The sequence below is a fragment of the Vulpes vulpes genome, chromosome 13, assembly GCF_048418805.1.
Source record: "Vulpes vulpes isolate BD-2025 chromosome 13, VulVul3, whole genome shotgun sequence".
Lineage (NCBI taxonomy): Eukaryota > Metazoa > Chordata > Mammalia > Carnivora > Canidae > Vulpes > Vulpes vulpes.
In genome coordinates this window covers 137,876,698-137,904,340 of record NC_132792.1, presented here as the reverse complement: position 1 = coordinate 137,904,340, position 27,643 = coordinate 137,876,698, and the positions used below count along the sequence as shown (strand labels likewise).

The window sequence follows — 27,643 nt, the reverse complement described above, 5'->3', positions numbered from 1 at the left end:
AAAATGACTCACCACTTTAGAAGATCAAAGATTTCAAAATAATTGCAGATTATACGCTACTCAAAAGCAGGAGTATTTTTCCTGTCCATGCCTGACCTAATGCCCGGCATATGGTAGGTAACCAAATGTTTACTGGATGAATGAATGTGATCCATAAAGTCTGAGGATAATCCATGGATGCACCTAAAGGTAGTCTGTGGAGTGGAAAGGCCATTAGGCAAAGAAGTCTTATTTGCAGTCTTAGCTCTACCCCTTCTTAGCAGATTGATCTTGGGTAAATCACCTCACTATTTCATTGGACTTAATTTCATCATCTGTTAAATCCATCTGAAAGATTGGACTAATAGATGATCTGGTGAGTCACGTGCCATTTCTTGCATTCTACGATTAAGTGTGCTTTCCTGGCATCTACTCTAATCTTTCAATGGTAAACTCTGCATAACTAAGTTTAATACTGCTTTTTAAGCTAGGGAGAGTAGGAAAAAAAAGATTTCCTGGGGTCTTTCTCTCCCTCGGTACCTCCTAAGGGAGAAACGAAAATAAGAATGAATTTTAGGAAGGTCATCAGCTAATAAATCTTTTTTGCAGGAGGTGTGTAATCTACCTCTGGATTAGTTCTCAGGTACAGCAGTTTCAAAACACAACTTGTAATGAAGCATTTTTGTTCTTATTTTCATATTTAACAGGTCTTTCAGCCCTTAAATACGGCTCATCTTCTCTATTCTCATCCATGGACTTGAGTAACCTTGTGAAATACATGGCAATATATGGACTTTCCCTTTAAAGGACATATATACCTGTAAATTAACACCAGATACCATGAGAATGAAATGGTTTCTAAAATGGAAAGTCCTCCTTGGAAAGTGTGGTGCACTAAATTCCTAGAGAGTAGCAACTACCTATATGAGACTTACAGCACCTAGTATTTAAATCAGCATTGAATAAATGATGTTGGAAGGCAAACTTTTAAAATAAGTTATTGGTTATCACGGGAGAGAAAGTTCAGTAAAACATCAGATTCCAGCACACACAAACCACTTTTCTACCATGGTTTATTGCATATTGTCATCCTTTTGTTGAGGCAACACTGCCCAGCACTAGTGGAAATAAAATTTATATGGGGTTATTTTTGTTATCTATGTGTTCTACTTCTGATGGGGCTGGTACTGACTTGGCCCACATTCAAGGATACTCTTTCATTTATTTCCAATTTGTTAGCGGTGCTTAGACACTTCAGGTTGTCCCCCCCCCCCCATTTTCTTCCAGCTCTGTTATATTGACGGGATTCTCTATGACTAAAGGCTCTAGATTTCTTTTAGCTGGTTCTACTTTTTTTTTTAAATTAACTTTATATTGGTTATCATAGATAACATTTGTCACAGAAATGAAACAAAGAACTGAAAAAAGTTGCCAATAAAACTTCTGACCTCCTGCTTCACTGTGCACAGTGCATTGCCTTTGTTTTGTTGTTCACAACTACCTCTTGAGCTAACTGTATCTAGAAGCCACATATTTCCTCTAAATATTTCTGCAAAGTTAGTGCTGCGTAAAAATATATATACATCCATTTTTCTCCGCACCCGTTTCTCCAACACACGAATGCAAAATTAGTGGGTAAAAAAATGGCAAGAATGGGGTCACCCAATCCACAAAATATCCGGGGGAGAGGGGGCTCATTTGCATCTAGAGAGGACCCCCCCCCCCCCGCACCTGCTCTCAGGAAGCGCCTTTTAAGGTGTGTGTGCCTGTGTGCCCTTCCCAAGCCATCTGGATGGTGATGCGTGGGGGAAGATCTTGCATTGCAAAGACTAATTTTTCAAAAAATGCTGTGCAGGTAGTTCCCAGCCAAGAGCGTGCTCGGGCCAGGGGAGGCGAAGGAGGAGAAAGGCGGCAGCGCCGGCAGCCTGCTGGGGGCTGACCTGATTCCCTAGAATCCTCAGCTCCCTTCCTCTCTCCTCCGACGTCCTTCCTTCCCTTCTCTCCTCCTTCCCCCCCTTCCCTTCCCTTCCCCAGCCGAGCAGCTGCGAGGAACAAAGACCGCGGGCGCTCCGGGAAGCACCGCGCAAGCCCCGCGCCGTGCGCGCGGCGTCTGGCTCCGCGGAGCGGGGCTCTCCGGGCTCCACGTCCCTCCGCAGCCTCCCCCGCCTCCCGCGCTCGCTCGCTCCCGCCCGCTCGCCGCCTCCCCCACCTTCGCGGCGCCGGAGGAAGGCGGCCGGGGCTCAAGATGGCTTTAGCCGGGCTGTGCGCCCTGATCGCCTGCTGCTGGGCGCCGGCAGCGGTGCTGGCCACGGCCGCCGGCGACGTGGACGCGTCCAAGGAGCTGGAGTGCAAGCTCAAGAGCATCACGGTGTCGGCGCTGCCCTTCCTGCGCGAGAACGACCTGAGCATCATGCACAGCCCCTCGGCCTCCGAGCCCAAGCTCCTCTTCTCGGTGCGCAACGACTTCCCGGGAGAAATGGTCGTGGTGGACGACCTGGAAAACACGGAGCTGCCCTACTTCGTGCTGGGTGAGTCCCGGGGGAGGTCGAGGCGGCCCGGCGGCCCCCCACCCCCTCCCCGGCGGGCTCCACACACCCACTCGCCGCCGGCCTCCCCTCCCCCACTCCGACCTCCCCGGACCCGCCCCGCGCCCGGCCCGCCCTGCGCACCCACCTGCCGGCCGGCGCCCGGCCGCCCCCGACTTCTGCCCAGATCCGCCGTGGACGCTGGGCCTTCCAGCTCGCAGCCGCCCTCCCTCACAGGGGCGGGTTGCAGAAGCCGCTCCGAAACCGTTCCGGGGCCTTGACCTCCCCGCTTGCCTTCGGGAGCACATTGACAGAGCGACTCCCACGAGCTCCCCTCCCCACTCCCTGGCCACATGCCTCACACCCCCTGGACACCCAGTCCCACGGCGTTTCCCGGGGGCCTAAACAGGTATCCACCCCGCCCTCCCCGCGGCCGGTGTGTGCAGGCCACACTGCACCGGCTGGATCTGTAGCGGGCACTCTCCGAGGGGGCTCTTTTATCTGTCACCAGGTTACTGACACTCTCTCGGGCCTTCCTGCACTGCACTCAAGTTTTCTCTACCCCTGCTGTCCACCCTGGCCAGTCCCACCTTCCCGCCTGCATGCAACAATGTCCTCATCCAGACACCTCCACATGCCCAGGTCCCATCACAGTTCCTTAGATAAAGAAATCACCCAACTGTAGTGTGTCGATGTTGGTATCTCTGTCCCCAACGCCACCATAGGCAGGCATAGGCATTCCTGCACACAGTTATCTCCCTGGGGGAAGAGGCTCCCCCTTCCTTCCTTCCTTTGTTTACATTTCTCTCTCAGTACCCCTATATTAATTTTCTTAGGCCACAAAACTCCCTCAGGTCCTGGAACCTCTACATCACTTCTAATCTGCCTCTCTGTGTCACTACCAGGCTGCAAACATACTGTGGTCCTGCTCCAGCCTCTTGCAGAGCAGCACAGCTTCCTTTGACTTGGTTCACCAGAATTTCCCTCACTTCCCCCCACCCCCAGATGTCTCCGTCTCCCTGCTGTGCATGCCCACCATGCAGTCTATTTCTTTAGTGATGCTTTAAATCATCCTTATGTTGACCACAAGAGAATTCAAAGGTGACCCAATTCAGAGGTACTCTCTAGATCCCCAAACTGAGAAACCATGAAACTGTTGAGGAGGCTATTGTACCTATTGAATGTCCTGCCAGCTGGAGTTCACTCTGTAGGAACATGGCTTCCTGATGGCCATCCATAGGTTAGAACCACATGTGGAAGGTCCTCTAACATCTCCCTTTATCCACAAGACATTTCTTCACGTTGAAAACATTAAGAAGTGGGTGAGTAAACCCCTACTCTCCAATCCCTACGAACAAGCAATTTCAATTCCTTGGTCCTTTGAAAAGTTGGTATTCGGTTCCTGGAGTGCAGCTTAGTTGGCCGTGTTAAGTCCAGCCTACACTCTTGATGGCATTACTTATTTTTGCATTAAAAACAGACCAATAACATAATAAAAACTGGGGGCTGGCTGGGAATGGGGACACTGTGGATATGCTGCTCATTAAAATGTGCAATTGCTGGGTTATTCAGTGGATGTAAATTTTGTGTGGAAGTCATGCTGATGTGCAAGTACAATCTGTTCATCATAATTTACAAGAATGAGTATAGGGAATTATGTGTTTATAAAGAGCCTGTTTTGGGTTTTACATGCAGTGTTTACTGTGCACAAGGAGGGCTGTGTGTAGTGCATGAAGAAAGGGAAATTGGACTAGCAGGTCTTCAAAATCCCACCTCCTTTTTCTCAGACTCCCAAAGCCAGGGCCTAAAGCTGTGATGTGCCTGCTAGGATCCAGTGTGCACAGCAAAAGACCAGATGTTAAAGAATGGGGTTTCTGCACCTCTGTGCAAAGCTGCCCACTGCAGCACCCTGCTGGAGTTGCTATGGTAACCTCCTGCAACTTGGCATTTACATACAGGAACAGACACACTCTCACTTCAGGGCCGGGTGCATTTCCTAAATGCATTGATTGTGTCCTTGCCACCACCACCCCCCAGTCAATGGGAGCATGTTCAGAAGAAGAGATGTACTGTTGCCTGTCTCTTCTGACCCAGTATTTCCAGGGGGAATAGGAGTCACTATCAGCTTGGGTGAGGAAGCAGAACTAGGCAGAAAGGGATAGTCCAAGTTCATGGAGGGTCAACCCAAGTGTATATAGTTGCTCTCCAAGTTAAGTTCTGTGGTCTTGGTTTCTGTCACTCATGGCCAGTAGTAAAGGCTGTAGTGACTTTGGTTTAGAGCTTTCCTTACTCTTACCTCTGGAGCTTAGTTGGCTGAAGCCATCCCTTGGAGGAATATGAACCTACCACTCCTGGGAAATTATTGATCATTGACTTGCTCAGCACTCGTAGGTACCATTAGGATAGAGAAGTTAAAAAAAAAACAAAGGCCCCTGCCCTTGGGTTTTCTCTAGTCCATGGAAACACAGACTGAAATACTTGGAAGAATTGTAAGTAGTAACCCTTGAGTGTGTGGTAGGGATGGTAAGGGGTGTAGGAATACTGAGGAAGGAACTAGTTGCATATGGTGAGAGCAGACTCCATGGATAACGTGGGCTTCACTAGGGACCTTGACCCAAATCAGGTCCTTTGGTTTCCTTTTGTCTCCAGGATCAAGTCCTCTTACTTCAGTGAAGCAAACAGGTACCTTATCCTTCTGACTACAGCCAACTTCTCCAGCCTCATATCCCTGCAAGCCTGCCGTAGCCTTTCAGGATGTTTTTCAAGACTTTGCACATGCTGTTTCCTCCACCTAGAATGCTCCTTTCCCCTTCTCCACTTGGCAGCCTTCTAGTCTTCCTTCTATATCCTGTACACATCACCTCTCTAGTAAGCCTTCCCTATCCTCCCAAGGCGTAGAAGTTAATCCCACTCCTGTGTTCTTCGAATGGATTTAAAAAATCAAAACACAAATGAATGAAATTAAAGATGGATTCAATTTGGCTTGATAAAGGGAAGGTGAAGTCATTTGAAGGCATGCACCAAAGATAAGCAGTCAGTGGTGGTGAGAGTGAGTATGGGATGGTGTGTGTATGATGCAGTACAGAGATTGGCCTATGGTTGGAGAGTGGTCAGGACAGTGCCTGGCTCTGTAGAGTAGAGCATGGTTCTCCACTTAGAAGCCAGGCAGTGGAGGGCTGACTTGACAAAGAAAGCCGTGGAGCCTGATTTCCAGAAACTACCTCAGCCATCAGTGCTGTGGATTTTGCTTGGTGGATAACCCTGCAGGGCAGTGAAGGGGGTGGGGATATCTCCTGTTTTCAGTGAGTTTGCAAATTGTTTGGCAATGGCCACATGTAACTTTCAGTTGTGTTTTGTTTGGCTACATGTAATTTTTAAATGTTTTAAATTTAAATGTTTTTAGAGGGCTGCCATCTCTAGGTTGTCATCTTTCCCTTTTCTTTATGGTATTTATCTGACAACTCTAAGCCAGGTAATCCAAACCTGCTTTCAGAAGTGTTGTAGAACTCTACAATATCCCAAATTAATGGCAATTTTTAGTTTAAGATATTTAAATTCGTAGACCTGTGGACCAAAAAGAAGAGGCTATAAATGCAACCATAGGTATTTTTTTGGGGGGGGGGGGGTCTTAGTGATTGCAATCCAGGAGACACAGAGTCGATGGAAAAAGAAAATCTGCTCAAATTGCAAGCAGAGTGTACAGGTCAATAAAAGCAAAACCCACAAGGTAACAGAACTTGTTCGGAAAGAATTATGATTAGAGCTGGTCGAGTTAAACTGGAGACTACAGAATTGGCTATTTAGCTAACAGGTGTTACATTGGATTTCAGTCCAAAGTAGAAAGATATGTTCTAGGAGCTGGTAAAGCTGCAGTTGACAAGTTACAATTGATGACCTCAAAAGTTCATGGTGGGAATTGAAACGGAAGTTCATGGGCTCTGCTTCTTCAGTGTCTTCCCCAACCTATTCTGAACTACTCTCTTAGCAATGTTTATTTCTCTTTGGAATTTTCCTTAAAAGGCCTACTACCATCCCAGGAACATATAAAAGCTTCCTAATTCGCCAATGGAAACATCCTATCTCAACAAAACCTTTGTATCTCAGCTTTCAAAACAGTAGACATTCTTGCTTTGGAGGCATATTTGATGTTGACACAATTGGTTAACCTGAAAGGTAGCTTCTGCACTGAAGTGTGGTTTCCTGTGCTGTGAACAGATTAATCAGACTCACTACTATTTGAAAGGGCTGCTCCTCTGTTTCAAATCCAACTATTGAGCTTGTGCATGTGTAAAACTTAGTGAAGAAAGCGGTTTCTCTTGAGCCTTGGTGTTTAGTTTTAACCATCATGGCTCTTGATTGAAGAAGGTACTCCCGAAGGTAAATCAATCAGCCTGCAAAGATGTAGTGAGTTCCTACCTGCAAGGTGCTGTTTTTAAACTGTCTAGAGCAGTCCAGTGTGGTGATTAAAAGAATAGGCTTTGAAGACTGATCTGGTGTCAATTCCTGGCTTTCCACTTATTCCAACAGTGGAGAAAAGTAAGGATCAGAGAGGTTAAATAACTTGTTCATGGTCACATAGCTAACAATTGATGGATCCATCACTCGAACTCAAGTCAATATAGCATTTAAACCTTTCTGTTAGTTACTATTTCGTGCCTTAACATTTTTAAAAATCTGCTCTTTTTCATGGTTGGCTAAAAGAAGCCCTGACAATGGTTAGAATAGGGAAAGTATAGTAACCTAGCTTGTACAGAAGAATCTTTTATGATTTCTACATAAATGTCTTTTGAATAGCCTTGCCCATTGAGTGATTTCCCAGGCAAGGCTTAATGAGAAGAGTGAACTTCATCAAGAAACATTTGCCCAGGGATCCCTCGGTGGCGCAGTGGTTTAGCGCCTGCCTTTGGCCCAGGGCGCGATCCTGGAGACGCGGGATCAAGTCCCACATCGGGCTCCCGGTGCATGGAGCCTGCTTCTCCCTCTGCCTGTGTCTCTGTCTCTCTCTCTCTCTCTCACTGTGTGCCTATCATAAATAAATAAATAAAAATTAAAAAAAAAAAAAAAAAAAAAGAAACATTTGCCTGGGGCAGCCCCGGTGGCTCAGTGGTTTAGCGCCACCTTCAGCCCAGGGCATGATCCTGGAGACCCGGGATCGAGTCCCATGTTGGACTCCTTGCATGGAGCCTGTTTCTCCCTCTGCCTATGTCTCTGCCGCTCTCTCTCTCTGTATCTCTCATTAATAAATAAATAAAATCTTAAAAAAAAAAAAAAAGAAAAAGAAACATTTGCCTGAGTAGGTGTTCTTACCTAAACAGAATTGGGGAATTCTTATAGTGTTCAGATTTCTGTAGCCATGTTCCTTGGTGTGTTATGGCACCCACCATCTTGATGAACAATGTGGGGGTACCTGAGGATGAAGATACATGTCCAGTGCTCTTCTTAGAAAGACCTCACCGAAATGCAAACTGGGAATCCCAGAAGAAGGTTCCACTGTTGAGTGAAGCCATCCATAAGATCCAGAAGATGCTGTGGTTTTAGCTCCTTGTCCAAGGCCACCACCTTTTGTATTAAGTAGTCCTGTGCTTACAATCCACTGTCAGAGCCCAGTGGAGTTGCTTGAATAGCAGTTTCTCAACTTTTTAATTGGCTTCCAATGTAAAACTGGGCATAATTTTTCTACCTTTCTGCAAAAGGTGAGCTTTTGCCTAATGGGAAATAGCCCTAATGTTTTTTAATATGTCTCTCCATCTCCCCATTTGAGAAGAAACTTTAAAATTTATTTCTTTTCCTTCCTACTCTCTGCTACAGTGAGCTGCTTAGATTAACAGTAAACAGATTTGTATGGAGCGGCAACCCATCCAAGACACGGGAGGATGAATGGTAGCAATCTTAAAGTAGGGTCTTCTACACTTATAACTCACAGTAGCAGAATGCACTAATTTATAGTATTGAGAGGTTTATTATTTACTGTTTGTCTACAGAAATGTAGATTTTTTACATCAAAGGCATTTTGAATGCAAGAGTGATGAAATTTACAACACTTCAAATGCTCTTCTAGATATACTGATAGGTTTGAATTCAAGTCATTGGAATTTTTGAAGGAAAAATAAAATACAAGCTTAATTTCTTTATTTTTCTTTGTGGAGTAAAGATTGAGATCTTTTTTACAGAAAAAAGTGTATATAACACATTTCATATATTTGTATTTGTGATGGTTTTTTTAGGGATATGATGAAACCCAAAAGGCTAGTAGTTTCTCAGATTAAGGCCAGTTTATGGATACAGAACTTGGCATCCTTTCAGCAGGAACATGCTGGGTCTTTATTTCTCCACTTTTACACCAAGTTCAAATATATGCACACAGATGGTAGAAAAAGCTCTATTTTGAGAAAGTTAATCCCTCAGGACATGGTAAAGCCTATGGTAATTTCTAATGTACCACAATTTGGCATCTATCCTCATTTTTTAATTTTTATTGTAAATATGTAGTAGTTATTATTTTGTATTTTAATCACATACAATTTAAAACTTTGAAGAAACAAATGAAGTGCCTCTGTTGATTCCTGGGTTTCCAAGGAACAAAATTTGTACAAATTAAATTGTTGCTGATGGTAATCTAAATTGATATGTGACAACCTTTATAAAATAGTTTGATATTACACAGTAAAGTTGATAACATGCATGCCTCATGACCTAGCGATTCCATGTTTAGGTATTTATCACACAGGAATTTTTATATGTATATGTTGTTAACCTTAAAAATGAAAGTTATTTTATCAGCAAAAAAGTGTTTATTTGGGAGTGGCATAGAACTGCATTTGAGGATGTGCAAGTGGTGGCAAAACCATGGGCAAGTCTAACAAACAAAAGAGAGAAATGTTATTCTATGGAGAAGAAGGAAGAAGTTGAGGGAGGTTGTTTGAATGAAAGTCCAATGGAAAAAAGCAAGAATTCAGGGTGATAATAATTTGTCATCAGTTGAGTTGCAAGGCTAGTTGGCTTCTTGGAGAAGATTCAATGTACATCTTCCTGCTAGGACTTGATCATTCTTTCCTCTGGATGATTCTTCTGTTGGAGTTTGTAATTGACACTTCTCCCTGTGATTGACAGTGAGTGGTAGGGCTCCCCCTTCCAGCCTCCCTGCTTCACTTTAGGGAGATTTTCTGTCATTAATTTTCACAACACACGTGGATATTTGTAGTAGTGATATTAGTCATGGCAAAACCTGGAAACAACCCAATGTCCATCAACAGGAGGCTAGAAGTATAGGAGGTGTTACAGTCATCCAATGGAATGTTATCCGGCCAGAAGAATAGATGATTTAGAGCCACATGTAGGAACACGGACACATGTTAAGTGAAAATAAGTAACTAGCTGAAAAATACATACAACGTGGTTTCATTTATATAAAATTCAAAATAACACGTTTGAAGATATATAAAGATGTAAATTTTTATGAAAAACAAAGGAACACAAAATAAAGGATGGGTGTTACCTCTGGTGGAAAGGGAAGATAATGAAAAGGAAGAGGGGGGAAAAAAAGGGCTTCAGACATCCTGGTGGTATTTCATTTTTGTTTTTCTTCCTCTTTTTAAAAAAAAAACTTTAATTTCTTATAACAGTTTTAGGTTTACAGAAAAACTAAAGAAAGTACAGAGTTCTCATACCCCACACCCATTTTCTCCTGTTAGTAACATCTTATGTTGGTATGATACATTTATTACAATTTGTTACATATATAATTTATTACAATTAACTAACATTGATCTACTACTATTAACTAAGGTCCATCCTTTATTTAGATTTCTTTAGTTTTCCTTAGTTTTTACACAATATCTTTTTCTCTTTTCCAAGATCCTACCTTACTTATTACCACATTACATTGAGACATCAAGTCTCCTTAGACTGCTCTTGACTGTGGCAGTTTTCTCAGATTTGTTTTTGATGACCTTAACAATTTGGAGGAGTATTGATCAGGTATTTTGCAGGATATCCCTCAACTGGGTTTTTTGTATTTTCCTTGTGATGAGACTGGGGCTTTGTGTTTGGGGGAGGAAGCCATTTTCATCACTTGTCAAGGGTACATTCTGTCAATATGACTTTTAACATTGTAACTATTGACTTTGACCACCTGGCTGAAGTAGAAATTGTCAGATTTTTCTACTGTAAGTTACTCTCTTTTTCCCTTTCCCTGCTGTTCTCTTGGAAGGAAGACACTATGTGTAGTCTATTCTAAAGGGATGGTGAGCTCTGGTCCACCATTTAGAAAGCTGAGTACGTAAATTAGTTTGAATTATTGTACATGAGACAGTTGTCTCTTGTATCTCTCATTAATGCATGTATTTAATCATTTATTTATATCATAGGGACTCACAAATACTTGCTTTATACTTTGAGTTATAATCCAATACTACTTTATTGATTTTATTGCTGAAATTGTTCCAGCTTTGGCTAATGGGGAAGCTCTTTGAGTTGGCTTCTGTGTCCCTTTGACATACTCTCATCAGTGTGGGTGTTTGTTTTGGTTTTGGTTTTGAACGTTTTGTTACTTTCTGCCACTTTCTGCTCCAGCTTATTTTGTATATTGCCTACCCACCGCGCCCCCAGAGTTCTAGAATCAGCTTTTTCCAGTTAGCCCTGATTCTTTTCACTGAAGAATGATATTAGAAACCAAGATCTAGGCACTGTGTATATTTATTTATACTGGGGTGTTGTTGCTTCTAGCCTCTCTGCGCTGGCAGAGCAAGGAAATACATGTGTGTATACTAACTCACATGTACACACATCTTATAAATATTTCTATAAGTAACCATCTGTATCTTATTAAGCTAGGCATGAGTTCATGCTAATGTATCTGGCTGTAATCCATTATCTAATTATCATGATCTAATCCAGTATCTAAGCCATGGATCATTCTAGCCTCCTCCCTTTGTTCATCCTATTTCCAGCAGTGAGAAATCTGGTTCTCCCTATCTTCCGTCCATTTATTTAGTTGTCCAATTCCACTATGCATCTATAACAGTATCAGAATTGTTTATCCATACGCCAGTGGGGGAAAACTTGATTAATTAGAGGATAATTCTTACATACAGCATCTTTTATCTTTAGTCTTAAAAGACCAACCAAAGTTATTTAGTCCTCCAATCTCCAGTGAAGTTGTTTCAGACATTTTTGATACAATTAGTATTTTGTCTCACTCTGTGTTCCATCTTAGGATCACCTAGCTTCAATTGGCTCTTTGTGCTCTAAAGTTCTATGTTTTTGTTTTTTTTTCCCCCTATGGGTTTTTAACAAATGAAATGCATAGTGTCAAATACCTACAATTATAGCATCACACAATGGTTTTACTGCCCTAAAAATCTCCAGCCAGGCAGCCCCGGTGGCTTAGGGGTTCAGCCCAGGGTGTGATCCTGGAGCCCTGGGATGGAGTCCCATGTCGGGCTCCCTGCATGGAGCCTGCTTCTCTCTCTGCCTGTGTCTCTGCCTCTCTCTCTTTGTGTCTTTCATGAATAAATAAATAAAATCTTAAAAAAAAAATATCCAGCCACTTCCCTCATTTCACCCTCCCCTCATTACATCCAAACTCTGGCAGCCACAGATTTTTACTGTTGCTGTAATTCTACATTTTTTAGAATGTTATATTATTAGAATCCTACAGTATGTACCCTTTTCAGACTTGCCTCTTTTCACCCAGCGTTAGGCATTCAAGATTCATCCACCCCTCTGTCTCTGTCTCTGTCTCTGTCTCTGTTTCTCTCCCCGCTCCCCCTGGCTTGATAGTTCTTTTTTTTTTTTATTACTGAATAATATTCCATTGTATGAATATACCACAGTTTGTTTATTCATTCACCTGCTGAAGAACATTTGATTACTTTCAAGTTTTGGCAATTATGCTATAAATATTAGCATATGGGTTTTTATGTGCTCTCTTGTTTTATTTATGTAATTTCAGTGCAGAGGTTTGAGTTAATCGTACTCTCAATGCACAATACATTTTGTCATAGGCCTATGAAAACCTGCCTCCTTCCAATGGTTCATGTATTTGGCTGTATCTCTTTACTACTACTCCCAGCTCCCACCCACCCTTTCCCATAGACAGACACTCTAATTTTCCTAATATTTATCTTTTTTGGGATGGTATGTGTTCCTGCAAAAAATGAAGAGTTTTGTGTTCATGTATTTTTAACCTAACTAGTGATGTTAATATAAAATATAATATAAATATAAAATATAAGTAAATATAATATAAATATGATAAATATAAAATAGAATATAAATAGAATATAAAATGTAACATATTGATTCTTCTTTTCAATCAGCACTATATTTTTAAGACCTACTCATGTTACTAGGTATGGATAGAGCTCAACACTTCCTGAGTTTTCTGTAATGATGACAATGCTCTGCCTCTGCCTTATGCAGTGTGATAGTCCCTAGGCACATGTGGCTCTTCAGCACTTGAAATGTAGCTAGTGTAACTGAGGAGCTGAATTTTTTACTTTTTAAAAAAATTTAACTAATTCGCATTTAAGTAACCTCATGTGGCTGGTGACTACCATATTGAATAGTACATATGTAGAACGTTTCCATCATCATTGCAGAAAGGTTTATTGGGTATTACAGGTATAGCCTATTGATTCTGATTGCTAAAGAGGACTCCATGATTAGCATCCACCACATTTACCAGTCCTTTCAATGATGGTTACCAGGTCATCTCCAGCTCCTCATCACTATAAACAATGCTGCAATAATCATCTTTGTGTATATTTCCTTGGGGACTATTGTTAAAATTTCTCTGGTATATATAAGGAGTAGAACTGCTACTTCATAAAGGTTACATATATTTAATTTGACTAATACTGTCAAATTGTGCTCCAAATGGCTCTACCAATGTGCATGCTCATCAGTAGTATTTGAGGGTCACTATATCCTCATACCCCATCAACACTTCATCCAGGGTTCTCATATTTGTCGGCTAGCTAAGTGTAAGGTGATATCTCATTGTTATTTCATATTTTCAGAAGCACTTTAAATACTAAGGAGATTATCTCTTTCACTGTAATAGGAGTTACAAATAAAAATAAAATTTCCCCCCAGATTACTATATTTCTCTTGATTTTACCCAGGTTTCTGTGTAATTGATTGGTTTTCCAAAAGCGTTGGAATTTCCTGAAAGTTAGTACTTATTTTTGGCTTCCATACTTTAAGTCTCAGTTGGAAAATTCTTCCTCACTTTAAGATTATAAAAGGATTAATCATTTTTTCTTCTTATAGTCTAATGGTTTCATTCTTTGCATTTAAATATTTGATATATTTTGAAGATTTTGGCATAGTCTATGAGATAAAACTTCATCCAGATGTACTGGAGGAAGTACCAACTTTAGCTCTCCAGATGGTTACTCAAATGTCTCCGTGCCATTTATTAAATAGTTTTTGATTTCCCTTTTGATTAAAGGTGTTAAGTTTATCACATACTGAATTCCTTAATACATTTAGATCTATCTAAACTTCTGTTCTAGTACTATATATAGTCATCTGTCTATCCACATTGCTTTAATTATTGAAGCTCAACTCTATGTTGTAGTATTAAGTTTTAATATTTGATAGGACTAGTCACCGTCTGCTACTGTTCTTTTTCAAGGTTCTCCTAGCCATTTTTTTCAGATAAACTTTCAAAGAAGCTTGTCCATTTCTTAAAAAGAAAGAAAGAAAAAAGAAAACCAGAACAAAATAACAAAAGCTAGATGTTTTTGTTTAAAACCTTGTTAAAATTTTTAAATAACTTAGGGAGAATTAAATCCTTATGATGTCGAGTTTTTCTACTTAATAACTTAGTATGTTGGGATGCCTGGGTGGCTTCCCAGGTGAGCCTCTGACTTCAGCTCAGGGTGTGATCCTGAAGTCCCAAGATAGAGTCCCACATCGGGCTCCCTGCAGGGAGCCTACTTCTCCCTCTGCCTGTGTCTCTGCCTCTCTCTGTGTCTCTCATGAATAAATAAATAAAATCTTAAAAAAAAAAAAAAAGAACTTGGTGTGTTTGTGTTTATTTAGGCTTCTAGTCTACCCTTTAGCTTTAATGTTTCTTCTTTCTCATAAAGTTCTTGTGCATTTCTCGCTGGATTTACTTCCAGGTATTTTGTGATTCTGTACTTTTGTAAAAGGTGTATTATATATACACATATGTAGCATATATAGTATATATTTTATATGTATGTATATATATCCTAAATGATTGCAGTTTGTGTATATCAAAGATATTGATATTGATGTGTTAATTTTCAGCTGCCACTACCTAAATAAATTCTTTAGTTATTGTTATGTTTCAGTTGGTTCTTATGGATATTTTAATTATGCATACATATCTTAGGCAAATATTGATCATTTATATTGTCTCCTCAAATTTTTATTTTTATTTTTAGTTTTTAAAGATTTTATTATTTATTCACAGACAGAGAGAGAGAGAGAGGCAGAGACACAGGCAGAGGGAGAAGCAGGCTCCATGTAGGGAGCCCGATGTGGGACTCGATCCCGGGTCTCCAGGATCACACCCCAGGCTGCAGGCGGCACCAAACCGCTGCGCCACCGGGGCTGCCCTCAAATTTTTATTTCTTTGATTTTATTTTCTTGTCTTATTACACTGGTAGTAACTACAGTATGACGTCAAAAATATAATGTGATTTCTTGTCTTTTCTTGACTCTAATGGTAGCAACACTATTGTCTTGCCATTATAATTGCTTTGTGTTAATATTGATAAACCGTATCATGTTAAGGAATAATTGTTTCCTTTTTTTTTACATTTTTTAAAATTTAAATTCAATTTGCCAACATATAGTACAATACCCAGTGCTCATCCCATCAAATGCCCTCTTCATTGCCTGTCACCTAGTTACCCCAATACCCCCACCTCCCCTTCTGCAACCCTTTGTTTGTTTCCCAGAGTTAGGAGTCTCTCATGGTTTGTCACCCTCTCTAATTTTTCCCATTCAGTTCCCTTCCTTTGAGTGTTTCTTTCTTTATCAAGAATTATTTTTTTTTAAGATTTTGTTTATTTATTCTAGAGAGAGAGTGAGCACATGAACAGGGGAGGAGCAAAGGGAGAGGGATAGGGATGGAGAAAGAGTTTCAAGCAGACTCTGTGTAGAGCATGGAGCCCCATATGGGGCTCAATCTCCCGACCCTGAGATCATGACTCGAGCTAAAACCAAGAGTCCAACACTTAAGTGACTAAGCCACTCAGGCCACATCATCAAGAATGAATTTTTTTTAAATACTGAAAAATTTTTAGTATCTATAATCATGTGATTTTTCTTCTTAGATTTTTTTTTAAGATTTTATTTATTTATTCATAAGAGACAGAGAGAGGGACAGAGGCAGAGGGAGAAGTAGGATCCCCTCAGGGAGCCCAAAGTGGCACTTGGTCCCAAGACCCTGGGATCATGACCCAAGCCAAAGGCAGATGCTCAACCCCTGAACTACCCAGGTGCCCCTCTGCTTAGATTTATTAAAAGGATAAATTATATAAGTGGATTTTCTACTATTAAACTATCCTTGCATTCCTGAAACAACCCTCACTTGGTAAAGAGTGAGAGTTATTCCTTTTTTTTTTTTTTTTTTTTTTTTTTTTGAGAGTTATTCCTTTAATGTGTTTCTGGATTCTGTTTGCTATTATTTTATTAAGGATATTTTGCGACACAGTGTTCCTATGTAAAGTTAGCCTCAGATTTTCCTTCTCTGTATGTATAATCTTTGTCAGAATTTGGTATCAGTTTTACATTTACTTTACAGAATAAGTTTTAAGATTTTTTTTTTGTTTGCTCAAGAGCAATTTATATAGCATTGAAATGATCTATAAACCAAAATGTGTGAGAGGAAATGCAGTATAGAAATATATAAGCACCATCTTTGGGACCTATGTCAAAAGTTGACAGCCTTTATTAAAGGGGGCATGAAGCTAGGGATATAAACATAGAAATGCCCAATGAGACTCTTTCACTGTTGCCAGTTTCTAGGTGGCTTTTATAACTCTCAGTAGTGAGGGAATACTTTCAGTGAATGTGCCACACTACATAGCTCCAGAAGGCAGCATCCCCAATAACACTTGTATACATATAGCATCATCTGGAGGTATATAGGACAAGTTTGGGCACATCTAGTGGCCCTGATTGATGGCTTCAGATTGGCTTGTTTTCCTTGTATATCTACTTTCCCCTCAAAATTTGGAAGTTAAAATTCACTCACTTTTCCCCATTATAATCTTATCCTGTGCCTGGACCTCATTCTCTTTCCTATATCCCCTCTCCTGTGTTACCCAGTGTCCTCTGGATGTTTTTTTTTTTCCCCAGTCTAGTACTAATCAGAATATGACCTGAATGGGTACAATGGCAAAAGGTGGACAAATTTATTGAGAAGTGTCCTCTGAATACTTTCTCAGAATGTTCTCTAAGCATATAGGAGGGGTGGTCATTCTCTCTTTTCTTTACTGATGCTTTCATACCAAGTGTTCTTAGCATCAGCATCATGAATGGGCTCCCAAGTCCATTAAGTATAAAATTTGTGTGTAAGTGCAATTTCCTGGAAGGAGAGTGCATAGCTTAATCAGATTTTTAAAGGGGTACTGTAAGTAGGAAAGAGGTTTATCTTCTGGAACAATGAGACCTTTAAAAATAGCTTAAAGAAGAAAAGTTTATTCTCTTTCAGATGACAGTTCCAAGGGGAGGGGTTCAGTCTGGAAGAGCAGCTCCATGCACTTCTTTAGAAACCCAAGGCCCTTCCATCTTGCTGCTCTGCTGCCCCCTCCTCCCCCAAGTCATCCTCCTCTCCTGCCTGGACAAGCAGATTGACCAGAATATATTTCTGCTTACAGGAAGGAGAAGGGCAGAAGTACAGGGTGACGATATTCTTTTCATTTAAGCAAGTGACACAACATTGCCCATATCTCATCTACTCTCATGTCCATGATGAGAACTTTGTCCTAAGTCCAGGGAAATGATGCTCTTCAGTCTTAGCTGAGTGGCCATGTGCTCAACTTAAATTCTAGTCAGAAAGAAAAAGGGAATATGGAGTGACTGGGTGGCACAGTCAGTTAAGCATCTGACTCTTGGTTTTGGCTCAGGTCATGATCTCAGAGTCCTGGGATAGAGCCTCATGTCAGGCTCTGCTCTCAGTCAAGTCTGCTTGAGGATTCTTTGTCTCCCTCTCCCTCTTCTCCTCCCCCTGTTCACATGCTCTTTCTTTCTCTCTCTCAAATAAATAAATCTTTAAAAAAAAAGAGAAAGAAAGAGAAGTTAGGTTTTTTGGGAAAAGAGTAGTCTCTGTCACAGGGACTTCAAAAAAATTAAGAACCATCCTTCTAGACCCATACAGTTCTACTCTCCTTCCAGAAGACACTTCCTTTTTGGAAGTACACATCATAAGCTCTATCACCTTCTGCACCTCCTTGTCTTTACTCTTGGTACTGGTCCTCTGTTTTTTTCTGTCTCATCTCCTGCCTTTCCCAAGCACATTTCTTTAACTATGCAGACCTTGGTCAAAACACCTATTCTTAAAGGGCAAGATACTGGATACATTAGGTTTTCCGGGATGTATGGTCTCTGTTGTAGCGACCTAACTATATCATTTTCATGGAAAAGCAGCCATAGACAATATGAAAATAAATTGGTGTGGCTGTTCCATTAACACTTCATTTTCACAAATAGGCAGGTGGCCCACATGTCACCATTTGTCAACCCTTGATGTAGACAATATATCCCATTCCTTATTTTATAAATTCCTTGCTTCCCAGCACTTCATTGACTTTCAAAACCCCGGTTCATTCACCGGTAACTGTGATCACAACGCCTCATCTCTGAAAGTCTTCTACCTCTGAAACTGGTCTGGTCATACCACAGATTGTTCTTTCCAGCTCTTTCCTGCTCTCCCTTATATTCTGACTGATATTTGACCCTTGAAATTTACCATTTCATTGATCCTTTTATTTATCCCTTTGTCTTTTAGAATGCTTCTGGCAACTCTTCCTTTGTACCTTTTTATTAGGATCCTCAATTTCATTGCTTCTTGTTGCCATACAGCATCTACTAGTAAATGTCCAATTTTGGATCAGTTCCTCCATATCACATGCTTTACCTTGTTTGGACTGGTGGTACCATAAATATAATGGTTCTAATCTCAGTTTGGCCCTAAACATAACTTACTATTTTTTTTTTATTGTTCTTGATCAACCTGTCTTCTCATTGCCCTAAGTGACTATTTCAAAGCTTTAGTAGATAGCTATGCTCCCAGTTTAATTTCTGTTATCTCTTCATGTAGTTTAAGACCTTGCCTCATAACTTATCTAAAAATTGAGGCTGATTATCAGGCACAGTTTCTGTACGCCCCCATGTCTCAAAGCTTGTAGACATACTTCCACATTCATCCTCAACTTCTCATTTCCAACTGCCAATATCTTTTTAGCAGCTGCTAGGTATTGGTTAGATTCCTAGGCTCTCAGGATGTAGTGAAAAATAAAAAAGATTCTGTATTCACAGAACAAAGAATTCTGTCTTTTTGGGGGCCTCACTGTATCTATGATTCCTCTCTTCTAGATCTTCCCTTTATCTTGCCCGTTCCTTTTCTTAAATCTTTCCCTTCAGCCTATAGTCATGTGTCTCCTGTCTTAAAAATAAAATTGCCCATTTACTAGTATATCCTCTTAGCAAGCTCCTGAACAGTCTCTCCCTGTGCAGAATGGCTTTTAGCTTCCTGACTGTTTCATGGTGCCAAGGTGCCATGGGAAAACCCAGGGAACACTCTTCTGTCCTCGTCTTAATGGTCCCAGTGTTGCATTGCCACCGCTGATCTTCCTTGAAATTGTCTCCTCCTTTTCTTGGGTAACACAAAGGTATGAAGATACTTTGTAAAACTAGAAGAAAGCCAGAATGGCCAGAGCAGGAAAACAAGAGAGTCCTTTCCATATCAGCTGGTGGCACCTTCAAAAGCTTTATTATTTTCCAGCTTATGATACCATATTGACTCCCCCAGGACCTGCTGGAAAATGCTTGGGATTCTTAGCAAGGCGTTAAAGGACTCCAGGATTTGGCTTCTGCCTGTCTCATACTGTATTGGATTGACCTCATATTAGTTTGGAATTTTTCCATGTTGCGTAAGAGAAAACTCAACCTGAACTGAAGTAAATGATAAGCGTGATATGTTGCTTCAGGTCAGTGAAAGTGGTAATCAGGCTCACTGTTGTTATCAGGGCTCCAACTTGCATCTCCTCAGTTCTCACAACATTGGCCTCCTCTGTGAGTGGTCTGCATCCTCAGACAGGTCCTCAAACAGCTCTAGCAGTTGTAGGCAGGATGGAGTGTGTCCAGAGGAAGCATCAGGATTGCTTCTGAGAGCTTACATGAGAGGAAGAAGGCTGCTCTCTCCCAGCAGCCCTGCAAACCACTCCTTGCAATTCATCAGCGTGAGTTGACTTAGGGCTGCCCATCCCTGGACCAATTTCTGTGTCAAGAGGGATGCAATAACTGCTCTGCTTCAACCAATTGGCCCATTTTGGAGCAGAGGTCATACTCCCAGACTGCATGGGGAGAGGGAGGGAGAGTGAGGAGGAAACTTCGGAGTCACTTCAGCCCCTTCTGCTTCATACATCATGAATACTGACCTATTATTCTCTCTCCTCACCCCCCAATTCCTTTTGTCCTTCCATATACATCTTAGGTACAACCTCCTCTTCTGAGGGTTCTTTGTCTTCTCCGTTATCATAGCACTCTATGCATACTTCCCTAGTAATACTCTGTAAATCTAAAATTATCTTCTTTTTCATTTGCCTATCCCTTGAAAGCATAAGTTCCTCCAAGGCAGACAATTTCTTTTCTTTCCTTTTTTTTAAAAAGATTTATTTATTTGAGAGAGAGAGAGAGAGAGAGTTACTGTGCATGCACATGAACTGGGGAGGGGGGGCAGAGGGAGAGGGAGAGAGAATGCCAAGCAGACTCCCTGCAGAATGAGGAGCCCAATGTGGGGCTTGATCTCACAACCCTGAGATCATTACCTGAGCCAAAACCAAGAGTCAGACACTTAACTGACCAAGCTACCCAGGGGCTCCAAAGGCAGATAGTTTCTTAATCATCTCATTATCCTCAGTTTCTAGTACCAGGCTTGCTTGTTTGACATGGAGCATGTATTTCATGAAGACATATTGAGCTTGGTCTCCCTGACCTTCACCAGGCTGATTCCTGAGGAACTTTGGCGTTTAGCTCAGTGGTTCCTCTTTTTTTTTTTTTTTTTTAAGATTTTATTTATTGGGCAGCCCTGGTGGCTTAGCGGTTTAGCACCACCTTTGGCCCTGGGGTGTGATTCTGGGGACCCGGGATCGAGTCTCGCATTGGGCTCCTTGAATGGAGCTTGCTTCTCCCTCTGCCTGTGTCTCTGCCTCAGTCTCTCTCTCTCTCTCTCTCTCTCTGTGTCTCTCATGAATAAATAAATAAAATCCTTTTTAAAAAATAAGATTTTGTTTATTCATGAGAGGAACATAGAGAAAGGCAGAGGCATAGACAAAGAGAGAAGCAAGCTCCCTGTGGAAGCCCAATGTGGGACTCGATACCAGGGTCCTGGGATCACGATCTGAGCCAAAGGCAGATGCTCAACCATTGAGCCTTCCAGTTGCCCCAGCTCAGTAGTTCTTAAAGTGTCCCACAAACCCCTCCCATAGGCTCTTTGAAGTGAAAACAATTTTCATAATATTAAGATTTTATTTGCCTTTTTCACTGAGTTGATATTTGCACTGATGCAAAAGCAGTGGTGGGAAAAGCTGCAGGTTACTTAGCAGGAATTCATGCAGTGACACAAACCATACTGGTAGCCATTCAGCTTTGCACCACATCCACAGTTGTTTCACAAACCCGGTTTTACTTGAGGGATATCCTAGCTGCAGCAATACAATTACTACTTATTTAAATGTTGGCCCTTGAATGCACATGTCTTCTTAATATTCTAACTGACAGAATGGAAAGCACACGTATAACTTCTATACAAGCCAAAGTGTGAGTGTTTGAGTTGCAAGCTCAACTATCTGCTTTTGTCGTATACCACAGTTTTTGCTTGATGGAACAAATGAACTGTATTTATTCAGGCTTGGGAATTTGGCCGACATTTTCTTGAAAATGAACAAAGTGAGCTTGGAAAATAACTGACAACATTTGTAGCCAACGATAAAACACAAGCTTTCAAGAGAAAAAAAAAAAAGAATATTATAACAACTTGTGAATGCCACAGTGAGCTTGACAGCTTTTCAATACTTATAGACTTGACTCATAAGACCAGTAATGCTATTCATGAATGAGAGTTTTTGCAGTTGCATAATGAACTGTGCCAACATTTGGAAGATCTGTGGAAATCCATGAGCCACTATTTTCGAAACGACCAGTACATGACGTTTTAAAACTGTGCATGAGGGATCCCTGGGTGGCTCAGCGGTTTAATGCCTGCCTTTGGCCCAGGGCATGATCCTGGAGTCCCGGGATCAAGTCCCACATCAGGCTCCCTTCATGGAGCCTGCTTCTCCCTCTGCCTGTGTCTTTGCTTCTTTCTCTCTATGTCTCTCTCGTGAATGAATAAATAAAATCTTTAAAAAAATAAAAAATAAAAAAATAAAACTGTGCATGAGTGGGATGCCTGGGTGGCTCAGTGGTTGAGCGTCTGCCTTCGGCCCAGGGCGTGATCCTGGAGTCTCCGGATCAAGTCCCACATCAGGCTTCCTGCATGGAGCCTGCTTCTCCCTCTGCCTGTGTCTCTGCCTCTCTCTTTCTCTGTGTCTCTCATGAATAAATAAATAAAAATCTTAAAAAAAATAAAACTGCATGAGTAAAAATGTACATTCAGATTTCAGCATGGATGATAGATTTCAACATGGATACAGAATATTCCATGTATGGTTTCTATTTCCACGTTGCCATTCACCTTTAGGTAGCTAATACTTACTGAGCTTTGGTGTAGTAACAAAAACAGTATCCACAATTTTCTGAACTAGCTATTAAAAGATTGCTCCCTTTTCTATTTTTTTTAAAGATTTTATTTATTTATTCATGAGAAACACACAGAGAAAGGCAGAGACACAGGCAGAGGGAGAAGCAGGCTCCCTACAGGGAGCCCGATGTGGGACTCGATCCCAGGACCCCGGGATCATGACCCGAGCCAAAGGCAGACGCTCAACCACTGAGCCACCCAGGCGCCCTCTTCCTTTCTAAATGCATCACTCTGTGAGGCAAGATGTTCTTCATCTACTTCAGCCAAAGTATTCTGCAGTATGTTTAATGCAGAAGCAGGGAGGAGAATCCAACTGTCTTTTATTAGCTGGATATTTATTTTTAAAAAGATGTATATTTAAATTAAGAGTTTTGAAAAATGTTAGATGATATCACTCCTCTCAGTGTTTTTTTTAATAATAATAATACTGTTTTTTCACCATAAAATACACAGTTTTGTTAACATGTAATGGGTTCTTTATTACAGTTTTTAGATGAATTAATAATTATTTCTCAGTCTGGGCTTCATATATGGTAAAATTGATAAAGACATAGCCCATGTAGAACCACAAAAGCTTGTGGTTCCCATAATTTTTAAGAAGGAAAATGGTTGCCGATACCAAGAAGTTTGGGAATGGCTGACCTAGCCCACATGACACCTCAGCCAGGAGCTGACCCTGTTACCCAGGGAGAGTTAATTATCCTGGGTGTGAATTGTGTAGGTCTTGGTTTCTATCTCTGTCACAACACTTCCCACAGAGCAACATATTGGTTTGTATGCCTGTTGTTTCTAGCCTGTGGTCCTAGTGTTGCTGCTGCATATCTGATACACAGCACCCAGTGAATGAACAGAAGAATGAATGAGCAAGTGAATAAATGGAGGTTCCAAGGGCTCCTCATTCCACTCTAGCTCTGTTTTTACTTTATCGAATTATAATGAGTATTCTATGGTTCCTTTGGAGGACAGAGCCTTATATACACACATGATAAAAAGCTCTACCAAGTAGATGGATGGCTGTGTTGAGCCCCCATGCCCTTCAGCCATGTGGGGAATTTCTAACAGTCAGAAAGAAAAAGTGGTTGATTAAGAATCTCATAGTCATGGTGCTTGAAGGTACTGGTGTACAGAGGTGCTTTTCTTTAGTTCACTTTCTTCAGAACTTTGGATATACTATACAGTGAGCCTGGAAGGCACACTGTTATCATTACTTAAAGGTCATGGGAGAGGCCCATTGAGAAACTATGACATTTAAAGCAATTTTGGCTTATTTCCTAGGGGTTTTGAGAGTATAGGCAAGGGGTATGGCTATTGTTCTAGACTCACTTGGAAGAGCTTGAGCTACTTTAAGACAGAAACTCTAAATCCAAGGCATATTCTCCTTCATTGACCACCAGAGGAATAGAGCTGAAAGCTGACTTCTCCAAAGTTACAGGTAAAAGGAGTCTAAGTGAATAATCAGAGTTTCTCAAATCTTGGTCATGGACTACGCGTTTCTGGGGATTAGACACTGTGGGATTTGAGGATATAAGACACTTGGAAGCTTCAAGGCCAGTACTTCACAAACATTTTCCTGGCAGGAGACGTCTAAAAGTGATGATCTTTCTGGGTCTCCCTGGAGCACATGACATGTCTTCTCATTGGAGGTGATGGGTTTAGTGACTGTGGCTTGCACCAGTCCCATCCGTTACCCCAGGGGTTTGAGAGTAACATCGTGGCATATCTGCAATTCATTTGCAGCATGCCTATAAGCTATGGTATACCAACTGGGAATGTCTTTTCTAATTTAAGGTGTCTTTGTGGGAGGGAGCTGTGGAGTCCTGTGTACAGTGAGAGATCAGAAATAACCTTCCTAAGCATCTGAAAACTGTGGCACCTTCAATTATACCAGATTGCCTCTACACCATTGGGGTTGTTAAACCAGCTCGGAGATAACACCAAACCATTAGGCTCCTCTCCCTGCCCCTGACCTGCTTTGATCTTAGCTTTAGGTACTATTCATATTTAGTCCAATTATCTCACATTGAAAACACATTCCAGAATTCCTGATGGCATCATCAACAAGTTAAGTCTGTGGAAACAAGTAATAACCATAATTTCCACAGAGACTTGATAAAGTCCTAGCTAAACCTAACAGTGGAGAAACTTGACATTTTGTTTACCTGTGGGATCTGATTCAATGATATTATTGCCCAATAAATGGTAACGTATTTTTTGAAATAACGCTGACCTTACAGAAACGTTGCAAAAATAGTGCAGATCATCCCCCTGTACCCTTCACCCAACTTTTCCTCATTAACATTTTTCCCAAATGTGATGAATGACCCAAACTAAGAAATGAACAGTGGTATGAGAATATTTCTAGGTAGCACATAGACTGTCATTTGAAAAAATATCAGATTTAAACATGTATTAGAAAATAATAGGGATACCAAATTAATTTCATTGATTTTTGTCATTAAGATTCAGATTAGGGGGATCCTTGGGTGGCTCAGTGGTTTAGCGCCTGCCTTGGGTCCAGGGCATGATCCTGGAGTCCCAGGATCGGGTCCCACATCAGGCTCCCTGCATGGAACCTGCTTCTCCCTCTGCCTGTGTCTCTGCCTCTCTCTCTCTCTCTCTCATGAATAAATAAAAAACAAAATCTTAAAAAAAAAATAAGATTCAGATTAGGTGGGGCACCTGGGTGGCTCAGTATTGAACGTCAGCCGTTGGCCCAGGTCATGATCCCAGGGTCCTGGGATCGAGTCCCCACATCAGGCTCCCTACAGCGAGCCTGCTTCTCCCTCTGCCTTGTGTCTCTGCCTCTCTCTGTGTTTCTCTCATGAATAAATAAATAAAATCTTAAAAAATAAGATTCAGATTAGGCAAAAATTGATTTAAAGTGAAGTAAAATTTCAGATGGCATGTGGACACGGCAAAATTAAATAATGAAGGTAGGACTTGGATGAGTGACATTTGGGAATCTCTGTCAGAGTAAATGCATAATTTGGAAATGTTAAGAATTTACCTTCTTCTCCTTTCTACTTTGGTCGATGCTCCTCGGATGCTGGTTTCCTAGGACAGGCCTTACTGCTCCAGAGTGCCACCCTTGAATGATTTGCATTCTCCATTCAGTACCTTGATGATGGTCCAGCCTAGAATAACGTCCCTGCTCCTGTCCATGGTAAAGTTGACTTCCCTGTAATCCTCACATTACCACATAGATTGATGATTATGGTGGCAATGATGGAAGTTAATGTTCTCCCTCAGACTGGACATTGACAAAAACTTGGAAATGTGCGTACTAAAGGGAGGTTTGAGAGGGAAATGTAAATTATCCAGTTAATGGGTTTTCCCCAATATAAATGCAAAAAACCACTTTCAACTTCAGGTCACCACGTAAATCACACTGCTGCTTGGCAGTTTTACTTTCTGCCAGGTTCTGTGCGGAGGTGATTACTGAGAACTCTGGAGCAGGGTAGCTATTTGAGGAGTTTAGATAGCCATGAGGGGGGTGCAGAAGGCCAGGAAGACCTGAGTTTCATCCGGAAGGGAATTTGCTGACCACATCTGTCTTGTGAAGTTCAGCTTTTCTTCCTCCCTCAGGAGTCAAATTCACTTTAAATAATTTGTGACTCTTCAAACTCAGCCTTCCTTTTTGTATTTCTTACCTCTTTTCTCCTGGCTCAGAGAATCCCGATTTCCTGTTTCCTCCACACGTTTTCATTGTTAGTGAGTGAAAACTTGGTGATATGTAGGCCTTAAGTTAAGGTCCCCCAGTTTCATTGTCCTCATAGATGTTAGGAATTTGCTAAATTAAGATAATGACCAAGGTCTCCTTGCTTGTGCATGCACACTCACTCTCAAATAAATAAATAAAATATTTAAAAGAAAAAAAAGTCAGGAATTTGCTAGATTACAATAATGACCATCACATAGAGCAAAAGTGCTTTTTGTTACAACGTATGCTTAAAAAAAATCTTTTTTTTAACCTGACTTAGATTAAAATTATAATTATAAAATTATAATTTCTCAGTCCCACTGACTTTCAGATGCTCTTATTATCCTTGTTTTATTCTTTACATAAAATCGTGGACATGAAGAATGACAATAATGTATCAAGGGCTATTGGATTGGTAGGTGCAACTTGACAGTCTTCTTCTGTATTTTTCCTAATATTTGCCTGGCTTTCCAGACTATTCCATGTTGTCTGGTATTGCAAAGTAATACCAAATCCTGAGGTGCTCTGGAGTAACAGAAGGATTCCGATTTTTAAATGTCAAGCGCATGAACTGTAGTTAAACTAAATCCTTTATTTTTTCATCAGCTTTTGTTTTCAATTTGCTTTTTTGTTCTTTTATTTAATTTCCTGTGTTTATCATGTAACAACTGCTGGCACTACAAGCATTATTTTATTTTATATTATTTTTCATTTTTTAAAAAAGATTTTATTCATGAGAGACACACACAGGGAGAGAGAAAGAGAAAGGAGAGAGAGAGAGAGAGAGAGAGAGAGAGAGAGAGAGGCAGAGACATAGGCATAGGAAGAAGCAGGCTCCATGCAGGAAGCCTGATGTGGGACTAGATCCTGGGACTCCGGGACCATGCCCTGAGCCTAAGGCAGACGCTCAACTGCTGAGCCACGCAGGTGTCCCTATTTTTCATTTTTTAAAAGAGATTTTATTTGAGAGAGAGAGCATGAATGGGAGGGAGGGGCAGGAGAGAGGGAGAAGCAGGCCCCCCGCTAGCAGAGAACCCAACCCTGGGGGTGGGGCTCAATTCCAGGACTCCAGGATTATAACCTGAGCAAAAGGCAGATGCTTAACCAGCTGAGCCACCCGGATGCCTCACAAGCATAATTAAAAAAAATACAACACTAATGTGGCCATGAACCACGTGCCCACCATCTTGCGTACAATAGATACATTTGCTGTCAGTGTGTAATTATTTTTATTACTTCAAACAATAATAACTGTAGAATAAATATGACCAAAGAGAGCTGTCACTGAATATGTGTACATAACCACTAGAGCTGTGGTTCATGGTATCATGTTGCACATAGTCAGTCCTGTGGCCCTTGTTATACTGGTAGACACTAATACTGCCCCCTGGTTACATGAAGAGCATCCAGCAAATTGGCTCCTATGTTCAT

At 41.2% G+C, this 27,643-nt stretch overlaps 1 protein-coding gene across 4 annotated transcripts in view; it reads left to right on the top strand.

Moving 5' to 3' along the window:
* The first annotated feature begins 1,706 nt into the window (after positions 1-1,706).
* The window catches only part of ASTN1 (astrotactin 1), a 300,822-nt gene continuing 274,885 nt past the window's right edge, over positions 1,707-27,643 (top strand). For 2 of the 4 annotated variants that reach the window (XM_072733093.1, XM_026001245.2), the window contains exon 1: positions 1,782-2,507. In XM_072733093.1, the coding sequence (XP_072589194.1) occupies positions 2,225-2,507 (283 nt within the window). In that variant the 5' untranslated portion in view covers positions 1,782-2,224. Of the gene's footprint in view, positions 2,508-27,643 lie in introns of all 4 variants that reach the window. The other 2 variants (XM_026001246.2, XM_072733094.1) reach the window with 2 other exon arrangements.